Source organism: Oenanthe melanoleuca, chromosome 4, assembly GCF_029582105.1.
Source record: "Oenanthe melanoleuca isolate GR-GAL-2019-014 chromosome 4, OMel1.0, whole genome shotgun sequence".
Classification (NCBI taxonomy): Eukaryota; Metazoa; Chordata; class Aves; order Passeriformes; family Muscicapidae; genus Oenanthe; species Oenanthe melanoleuca.
The window spans coordinates 57,432,582-57,442,717 of NC_079337.1; the positions used below are offsets into that span (position 1 = coordinate 57,432,582).

The 10,136-nt window shown below is 55.5% G+C and overlaps 1 protein-coding gene across 1 annotated transcript; it reads left to right on the top strand.

Moving 5' to 3' along the window:
- Positions 1 to 6,906: 6,906 nt before the first annotated feature.
- MSX1 (msh homeobox 1) lies at positions 6,907 to 9,879 on the top strand. Its single transcript, XM_056489722.1, has 2 exons — positions 6,907 to 7,423; positions 8,875 to 9,879. Exons 1-2 carry the CDS (start codon positions 6,988 to 6,990, stop codon positions 9,303 to 9,305), a joined length of 867 nt encoding a protein of 288 aa, XP_056345697.1. The 5' UTR covers positions 6,907 to 6,987; the 3' UTR covers positions 9,306 to 9,879.
- The last annotated feature ends 257 nt before the right edge of the window (positions 9,880 to 10,136 follow it).

A 10,136-nucleotide genomic window follows, 5' to 3' on the forward strand; every position in this document is an offset into this window, starting at 1 on the left:
ACAGGCATTGCTTTCACTTCATTTTCCCTTCTACGGACATTCTTTCCTCAGCAGCTGATCATTATAGAGCTGAAATGCATTTCCTTCTGAAAAGTGGGTTTGTTTTGTGTTTGGTCCCCCCCTACATTTGCACACACCTCTCTAGTGGGATCAGTCTTAGATCAGGATTCTGGAGTTTTTTCAAAATGTGCTGTATATTTTCATATGGTCCTTTGTGTCACATATTTTCCAGCAATTTAGGGAGATGTTAGAAATAGCTTTTACACAATAGGCAAATAAGTAGGAGGATTATTTCAATAGTCTTGCAACTTTGGGGTATTTCATCTTTTTCAAAAGGCGAGGGGAAAAAAAACCTATCCTTGTAAGAAAATGATTAGAAGAAGACTGGGAATACAATAATTACCCCAAATGGAAATCCAGACCTCAGTCAAACAATACAGCTTTTGTAAACTGGCTCTGCCTGTAAAAAAATCTAGGAAATCTCATAACTAGAACTGTCGAAATCCTTTTCTTATGCAACAATATGTAAAAGACTCCTGAGAAATGAGGAGTAAATATGGAAATGCTATAAAATAGCATGATAATGGACTTGGCTCTGAGCATCGGAGACTGCCTTGGCAGTACTGGCATGGATTCCTTCAACCACAAACTATTTTCTCATCTTAAAGAATTTGGGACAAATTACATTTTGTGATATTCCACCAATAAACAAGAACATGAAGACAAATAAACTGGGACTCGTCATAATCTACCTTGATCGTTGTGGAATTCGAGGGGAGCAAAGCAATTGGGAGAGAGACAGAGTGCGGTTTTGAATGAATGTCCTTTATGAGAGAGCAGAGAGAAGATCATTTATATCCTTCATATTTTATACTTTTGCCTCTAGGAAAGAAAGGGCCAGCAGAGCTCCGACTATCATTCACTCATAATGATCGCATTCAATCTAGTAATTCACAGTGAATCATGTAATAAGGTTTCCATTTTGTGCATGGGGAGAAGAAGGAGGGGTGGTTAAACTTTGCTTAGTTCGCATTCAAGCCGGCCTCCTCTTTCTCTTGAACTGCTTTACGGGTTTAGGGCATTCTTTTTAAATTTTATCTTTAATTTTTCTTCCCTTCGGTTATCCCCCAACAGTAAAACTCCCTGAAAGGAGCGCTGACAGGCTAATTGTACAGTTAATAATTTTCTTTCGGCAGCGATTCGTTCGAGCACGGCTCTACTTTCGCGGCCTCACGGGGCCGGGCCGTGCTGTGCTGCTCCGGGCAGAGATCCGGGCAGCGCCCGGGGCACGGAGCGGCTGCGGCGGGGCGAAGGGGAGCGGGGGAGCCGGGGAATGGGGCAGCCGGGGAGCCGGGGAGCGGGGGAACCGGGGAATGGGGCAGCCGGGGAGCGGGGGAACCGGGGAATGGGGCCAGGGAGCCGGGGAGCCGGGGAATGGGGCCAGGGAGCCGGGGAGCGGGGGAACCGGGGAATGGGGCTGCCAGGGAGCCGGGGAATGGGGCAGCCGGGGAGCCGGGGAACCGGGGAATGGGGCAGCCGGGGAGCAGGGGAACCGGGGAATGGGGCAGCCGGGGAGCCAGGGAGCCGGGGAATGGGGCCGGGGAACCGGGGAATGGGGCAGCCGGGGAGCCGGGGAGCCGGGGAACCGGGGAATGGGGCAGCCGGGGAGCCGGGGAGCCGGGGAACCGGGGAGCACGGCGGAGCAGGTCGGAGCAGGGCAGGGAGGGCGGGCAGCCGGGGAGCGAGGAGCGGGGCAGCACGGCGGGGCAGCGAGGAGAATTGCGGCTGCTCCGGCAAACGGGTACAAGTTGTTGTTCTGCATTTCGGCCTAAACCCGCACCCACAGCCGCCGCCCCGGGCACGGGGGCGCAGCCCGCTCTGCGCACCCCACTCGCGGTTTTGGGTCACGCAGGGGGTTCCGGCCCGGGGGCCGTGCTCCCCTCGAGGTGTTACTGCAGAACCCGCTCTCACACGGACGGGCTCACACGCAGAACAGCCGGTTCGTTCTTAACGCGATGCTCTCGCTGCTCTCGGGACCTTGCTATCTGCAAGCGCTTCAGGTAAAAGCCGGGGCGAGAGCAGGGTAAAGCTCCAGGGGCTGGGAAGATGCGCTGACTCGGCAGGGATGTCTGCACCGGGGTTGGGAGCCGCGCATCCATCAGAGCGCCCCATCAGCGGTTGCTCCTGCAGAACTCTGTGAGACATAGCAGGAATCACCCCAAAAAGCAAGGCACCGAATGGGGAAAGGCTCGGAGAGCACAGGCATCCCGGAGCCAGCAGGCGAGGTGGGGCAGGTCGGTGCTGGCGGGCAGGGGCAGAGGTGATGCCATTCAGGCACCGGCCCCAAACTCTCCTGAAGGAGCAGTGCTCTTCTCCAGCAGAGCCGACACCTTTGCAAGAGCTTTAAAAATATATATTAAATTAAATAGGGGTGTTGTCACTGAAAGGAAACCAATGCCTTAGCCATGGGGCTTTCACCACGGCAGCCAAGTTCCCTTTTGGGCAGAGCAGAGTCTCGAAGTCTGCTTGACATCTTGAAGCTTAAATAACCGTAAGGCATTGTTACTCCCTGGCAGCAAAGTGCCTCGTTACGCCTGATTGAGCTAATTGCTTTGAAATAGGATATATTATCTATAATTATAGAGATCTTGGAGGAGACGGCCAGCCTTTTCTTTCATCTTTTCCAAGTGCATCATAATGTCGCGATCAAATTAATTTAGGCCACTTGAAATAGTGCCTTCCTTTCAACCCGGCTCCTCCGACCCTCAAAGAGCCGAGGACGCCTCGGAGACTGAAGTTTGGCCATCCAAACAGCTCCTGGTGACCTCCCGAGGACCAGTCCAGGTGCCTGAAGCCTCAAAAGTATTTTGGGCTATGTTTAATCTGGACAGAAAGGAGTAGGAAGAAAGAGAGAGAGGAAAAGAAAAGGAAAAGAAAGGAGTGGGGAGGAAAGACAGAAAGTAAAGAACTGATGTGTTTTCGCATTTTGCCGACACTCGGAAATCAGCGACGAAATCAGGGAGGTCTTTGAGCACTTGAAGGGCTTTGAGGGCTTGTAAAGCCCGCGGGACATTTTTAGCACTTGCGACAGTTCTGGCTCTTTGCCCCCAGGGCTGAATCTCGCAGAGATGAAGCAAAGCTGCTGAAGGGCTCGCAGGGAGCGCGCAGGGAGCGCGCAGGCGGAGCCCGGCGCAGCAGAAGTGCCCCGGAGCTGCCCGTCCCCAAAGCCGGCTCGTGTCCTGCGGGACTGTCTGGTCTCCTAAGAGCTGCTGTCTCGGGAGAAATAAAGTAGAAACAAGGGAAACAACAACACTGCTCTCCTTTCTGAGTTCTGCCTTTAAGTCAAAGATAACGTTTACAAAAGGCAGACAATGCCCTGAATTGGCTTAGCGTTGCCTCCTGTCCTTTCTCCCCATCCCCCACGAACTCCTCCCAGCCCTTGTTGTATTCCCACCGAAATAAAATGCTATGGGTAATGGCTTTGCCTAGCACATTCATTATATTGAAACGGGACTGTTTAGGATGCTAATTGCCCAATATTGTTATCTAGCACAACCTCCTTTAGGGAAACGCCACGGCTCCCAATAAAAACACCGGACTGGAACAAGCACCAATAAAGTCACCTATTTCCCTCTGCCCTTTCTCTTCGATTTTCCTTGCAGCCCAAGGCAGAACATAAGAGAGGCACCTAAAAGCAAGCCAGAGTATCAACAGCACGAATCAGGTACTAAAACAGTTGCTACAATCCAGTGGAGTTTTGGTAATCCAAAGCGCACTAAGCAAGGGAGGAAGAGTTTGGAAACTAAAAAATTCCCGCTGAGCACAGAAATCAATCTTGGGGGAGTTTTCGTTTTACAAATTTGTTTTCTCCATTCCTAACTTAAAACTTGCAGATTTCGTTAAGAAAGAAAGGAAAGAAAAAATGAGCAAGAAACTTCACTGGCATCTCGTTTTCAGCCCAACAGATGAAAAGCCAGCATGTGAATTAGAATCGAGTCCTTGCTATGGTGATTGTTATAGTGATTGAAATACCAGCCTGTATGACAGAAATGTAAACACAAAGCGCTCATTGCTGGGAGATAAATAAAGAGCTAATTATCTCATTCTGTCAACTCTAAATGAGAGCGGGATCGCGGTCCCGGTATGGGACGCACTCGCATCTCTTCAAACCTCAGCAACATCCCAATGTTCAAACCACTGTGCAAAAGAAAAGTGAGGAGGGGGGGAAAAGCCAGCAGCACTAATTTTCATTTTCATATTTCCATCAAACAAGGAGTTTGAATTCAGCCCAGGGGCTGCCTGGAGGTCTAATAAACACATCACTTCTTTTGCATGGTTAAGTTTGGAATCAGGGAAAAAAATAATAATAATTTTACAACCCAAACAAAACAAGATCCTACCTGTAGGATCGGGTGGAGGGGACATCGTGACACTGTGAAACACATACACGGAGACATGTGCGTGTTTTCGTAGTCAGGGGTGGGGTGAGGGGTGCATCTTCGTGCCGAGTACCGGGCTTTGGGAAAATGTCGTGTGATTGGTAGAGCAAACTAATTTTGTCAGGCTGAATGTGCCGATGTCCCAGGGCTAAGGCGCCTTGCTCCCTTGATGCGGGTTAACGTCCTCAATAGTCCCCCTCCAGCTGAAGCCTTTGATCAGACCGCTGCTGGCGCCTAAAAACAACATCACTTGTCTGCCTATTAGAGGCACTGACTAATCGTGACAGATTGTTTATTCTCGCAATTAGCAATGCAGCCGCTTCTCCGAGCACCCCGCACCCCCTCTGCTCGACGCGGCCCGACCCGGCCCCCGGCCCGATGGGGCTCGGGGGAGGCTGCGGGCACCGGCACCGGCACCGGCAGCGGCAGCGGCAGCGGCACCGGCAGCGGCAGCGGCACCGGCGGGTCGCGGAGCCGGCCTGGGCCGGGCCGGGCTGACGGCGGCACCGCTGCTCCTGCTCGCAGGAGCGCTCAGGGGGCGGCACGGAGCGGGAGGGCAGCTGGATGGACCAATGTGAGCTATATGTCGGTGCAAAATGCTTTCACCTTCATGTACAGGAATCTGCGGGAGTAGCCCGCAAACCGCGCCCAGATCACCTCCACGGATGAGAGGGCTCATCCGTGAGCACAGCAGATGCAGGAGGTGGGTGTGATGTACGTGCAGGACACAGGAAACACCCCGCAAGGACATACGCTCACGAGTGTGTGAGATAAGTGTGTGTGGAGCTGCGCGCAGCACAATTCATTTCAATCAAATCCTGTTGCTTATCAGTTAATAAAATGTCTATTATATCAATTCATTTCATAATCTATATGCTCCTAATCTACCATCTTTATAGGGTCTAGTTAAAAGGAAAGGGAATTCGCTGTCCCTCCCCGTTTAGATAATTGCCCTTAAATGACTGCGAGAGGCTCTTGTGTTCCGAGGAGATTAGAGCCCTGCAGCTATCAATAAACTTTTCTCAGCGAGCGGCCAATCCCGTTATTAGAGAGCGGCTCCGTTTTACTGCACATCCGTCCTGGACGCGGGGATAAGGGATCGTAAAACGAATTTACAAAACAAAATAGCCGGGACTTTAAGGGCTCAGGGGCTTATGTGTTCCTTTTAACGTGCACGAACATTCTGTTATCTGCAGACACTCACACATCTATGCCATGAGAAGCAGCTCAATTTTTGCGTTATGTGTGTGGGTACGTATATGAACGTGATGTCCACAGTCACATCGAGTACACAGCAGGGCCGGCGTTCGTTTAAAAACCAAACCAACAACAAAAACAAAAGCAAAACCAAAAAAGCCAAAAACAGAAACAAAACAAAAAAGTCCCAAAACCAGAAAACGATTACATAACTGGCAGGGGCTCCTTCCCTTTGGGAGGTCACACTCGGGACAGCCCGATATTTGCTAATTTTGCTGAAGAGCGGGCTCGGGCTCGCTCTCTTGCGCTTTACGAACAGAAAGGCCGGCATTTTTTCCGACGTTAATACATTTTTCCCCGAGTTTTAGCCTTCCCGTCTCCACAGCGGAGCTCTCCCCGGCCTTCTTCTGCCCCGCCTGAGATGTGAGCTGAGGCATGGAGAGGGGCCGGGGGATGCAGAGCGGCACAGGAGACGGGGAGCGGGACAGGGGGATGCGGAGAGGGACCTGGGGATGCGGAGCAGGGCGGAGGATGTGGAGAGGGACCGGTGGTTGCGGAGCGGGACCGGGGGATGCGGGGCGGGACGGGGCCGGGACCGGGACCAGAGGATGCGGAGAGGGACCTGGGGATGCGGAGCAGGGCGGGGGATGCGGAGCGGGACCAGGGATGCGGAGCGGGACAGGGGATGCGGAGCGGGACAGGGGATGCGGAGCGGGACCAGGGATGCGGAGCGGGACAGGGGATGCGGAGCGGGGGATGCGGAGCGGGGCGGGGGATGCAAAGCGGGACAGGGGATGCGGAGCGGGGCGGGGGATGCGGAGCGGGACAGGGGATGCGGAGCGGGACCAGGGATGCGGAGCGGGACGGGGGATGCGGAGCGGGACAGGGGATGCGGAGCGGGACGGGGGATGCGGAGCGGGACAGGGGATGCGGAGCGGAACCGGGGATGCGGAGCGGAACCAGGGATGCGGAGCGGGACCGGGGATGCGGAGCGGGACAGGGGATGCGGAGCGGAACCAGGGATGCGGAGCGGAACCAGGGATGCGGAGCGGGGCCGCGGATGCCGAGCGGGGGGGGGCGGGGCGAGGCGCGCGGGACGCCTCGAAGGCGATCTTGGCTCCGCCCCCCCCGCGCGCCTCCGGGCCGCAGCCAATGGGGCTGCGCGGCCCCGCCCCGCGCGCTCCGGTTGGGCGGGGCTTGCCTCGCGCCGCTTTATGAGGCGGCGCCGCCGGCGCGGGGCCGGAGCGCGCTGACGGCTGCCCGCGCCCCCCGCGCCCCGGCCCGGCCCCATGAGCGGCGGCGCTGCTCGCTCCCGCCCGGCGCTGCGGTGGCGACGGCCGAACGCCCCTGCATGGCCCCGGCTGTGGATATGACCGCCGCGCCCACCGGGGTCCGCAGCGACGAGCTGCCCGCGTCCGCCTTCAGCAGTCCCGGCGGCGGCGCGCTCCCCGTCGCGGCGGCGATGGGCGGGGAGGAGGAGAACGACAAGCCCAAGGTCTCCCCATCCCTGCTGCCGTTCAGCGTGGAGGCGCTCATGGCCGACCACAGGAAGCCGGGAGGCAGGGACGGGCCCGAGGGCGCTGGGGCGGCCGCCCGCGCCAGCCTCAGCCCGCGCCTGGGCGCGCTGTCGGCCGAGGCGCCGCCGTCCCCGCTGCCCCTCGGCGGGCACTTCGCCGTCGGGGGGCTGGTCAAGCTGCCCGAAGACACGCTCGTCAAGGCGGAAAGCCCCGAGAAGCAGGAGCGGAGCCCCTGGATGCAAACCCCGCGGTTCTCGCCGCCTCCCCCGAGTAAGTAGTGGTCCGGGAGCAGGGGGTGGGAGCTCTCGGGGCCGGCCGGGCGGACCGAGGGCAAGGCTGAGCGGGTGGCCGGGGCTTTCCTGTCGCTTTCGCCCCGCCGGCCTCTCCTGGTGTATTTTTCTGTGCGTTTCGCACTTTGCTGGGCCGGTTCGATCTGTCCAAAATACTGGGCGGATTCGGGAGTGTGCAGAGGATGGCTCCGAACGCAGAGGGAGAGCGGCTGTGCCTGCCAGGGTGAGATCTTGTGCCAAATGTTGAGCCGGGGGGAGAAAGAAAAAGCGACACGGCCAGCCTGTTAATTTAACCTGGGGCTCGAACTAGCTACGGAAATTTTGACTCAACACCACTGAGGCTTTCTCAGAAAGTGGCTCAAGTAAATTCCATAAAGATCCGCACAGACCGGTCTCCTAGAAGCGGGAGCTTTGCGGGCTTCAGCCCCACCGGCTGCTGTCATAAATGATGCATCTCCAAAGTCCGAAGAGCCGCAATCAGTGATGTTTTCCTGCTTTAATGCAAAGTGTTCTAAATTAATCCAAATAACAGCGTGAGAGTCGAGATCAGAGAAGCCCGTTAATTTCCAGTGGCTGCACTGAGCCCGTCTGGGCAGCACGGGCTGGCTGCCCTCGGCCTGGCCGCGCTCCCTTCGTGCCAGAGAGGGGGTCCCTGGAAAGGGATGACCTTGGCCTGAGGCTCTCCAGGCATTTGAGGTGCCCCTAGCAAAGCTACAAACAGAGCTGCTTTCTCTGTCCCTTGGAGAAAGTCAGATTTCCCGACAGAACTTGTGTAGAATAAAGCAGCGGTTTAATTTATTTAAATTGCAAAGTAAAATTTGCTGTTGCTAAGTAAACCCGGGACAGATGGATGTTGAAGACCCTTGGAAATGTTAAATAAGAGGAGAGGAGCAGACCGGTGAAGAGTCGTAGATAGAGCATGATGTCAATTCAGACCTCGTAATTAATTGCATACTTAATCCGGTTCCCAGGGGCCTAATGAAGAGGGTGTGAGACTGAGAAGCCAGTCTGTTTTGTTTATTTCTTTTTCCCTGTAATCCAATAAAAAGGACAGGGCTTTTTTTTTTTTCTTCTTTTTGGAGGGTCGTTCCTTTTTGTCTCCTCTGCATAACCCAGGGTAGCCATGAAGGCAGGAGATGCAGAGTTTGTGGGTGTCTGATTCCTGCCTGTTGCCGGGTTCTTCTCAATGGGGAGTCAGAACTTCCTGCTCTGAGCACTGCTCTCTTTTTTTGGAATGGGAGATGGCAATTCCAAGTGTGCCCCGGGCAACCCTGATGGTTTTGGGGCAGCTTGTTTCAAGTGGGACCCTACTTCCCCCTTTCTCCACCTCAGCTGTGGCAGGGTGGGAGCTCTGCGGGCTGTGGGGTTTTTGGGCACTACTAACCAAGGTGTCTCTCCTTGCCCCTCTTCCCCGGCCGCTGCCGGGCACAGGGCGGCTGAGCCCCCCCGCCTGCACCCTGCGCAAGCACAAGACAAACAGGAAGCCCCGGACGCCCTTCACCACGGCGCAGCTGCTGGCCCTCGAGAGGAAGTTTCGGCAGAAGCAGTACCTGTCCATCGCCGAGCGGGCCGAGTTCTCCAGCTCGCTCAGCCTCACCGAGACCCAGGTGAAGATCTGGTTCCAGAACCGTCGCGCCAAGGCCAAGAGGCTCCAGGAGGCCGAGCTGGAGAAGCTGAAGATGGCAGCCAAGCCCATGCTCCCGCCTGCTGCTTTCGGCATCTCCTTCCCGCTGGGTGGCCCGGCCATGGCTGGCGCTTCCCTCTACGGTGCCTCCAGCCCTTTCCAGCGGGCAGGGCTGCCCGTGGCTCCTGTGGGACTGTACACAGCACATGTGGGATACAGCATGTACCACCTCACATAGAGCCTGAGCTGAGCCCGGCCCTGTCTGCTCCCGCTGGCTCCACACACGCTCCCTCCCTGCTCCTCCGGCTCTTCTCTGTGGACTTCCCCATGGACCCGATGGCAGAGACTCTTCCAGTCTGCCTCTGCTGGACTTGTCTGCTTCCCCCTTTGATGCTGAGCCCCTATCCCAGCACTGTTCTGATCTCCTCAGGAGTCCTGGGGAGCTGGCAGAAACCTGAGGCATCGCCCCGGCTTTTTCCAGGCGCAGGGTGATGATGGGCTAGCTGTGTCCTGTTCTCTGGGTCTAGCTGGCAGCCTGCAGAGAGCCCTCTGCCACGGGGGAAGGAACTGTGGAAGAGATGGAAAAAGGGGACTGAAAGACAGGACATTTCTCTTACTTTCTGCAAGGCGAGGTCAAGAGGCAGAAGTGTAAAACAGCCTTGCCCATGTAACAGCGCTGTCTGTTACTTCTTTGCTCCTCTACCAGCTCCTTTGGAAGGGGCTCTGTGTACTATGTAATATACTGTATATTTGAAATTTTATTATCATTTATATTATAGCTATATTTGTTAAATAAATTAATTTTAAGCTACTGTTTGATGTAATTTGTTTGCTTGCTCTTTGCCCTCTTGGGGAGGATAGAAGAAGAGGCTGAATTTGTGTGTCAGGGACAAGAGAGGGCCTGGCTATAGTAGCTGCTTTTCCTCATCTCCCGGAGATTTCACCCTTGGATGGTGAGACAGCAGCTGTGTTTTCAACTTTCTGTATCCCGGAGCTGCCCTGTTCTCACAGCTGTTTGAGGTTTTTCTCCTTTCCCCCCACTGCTCCTTGCCAGCAGTTCCCACCGTAT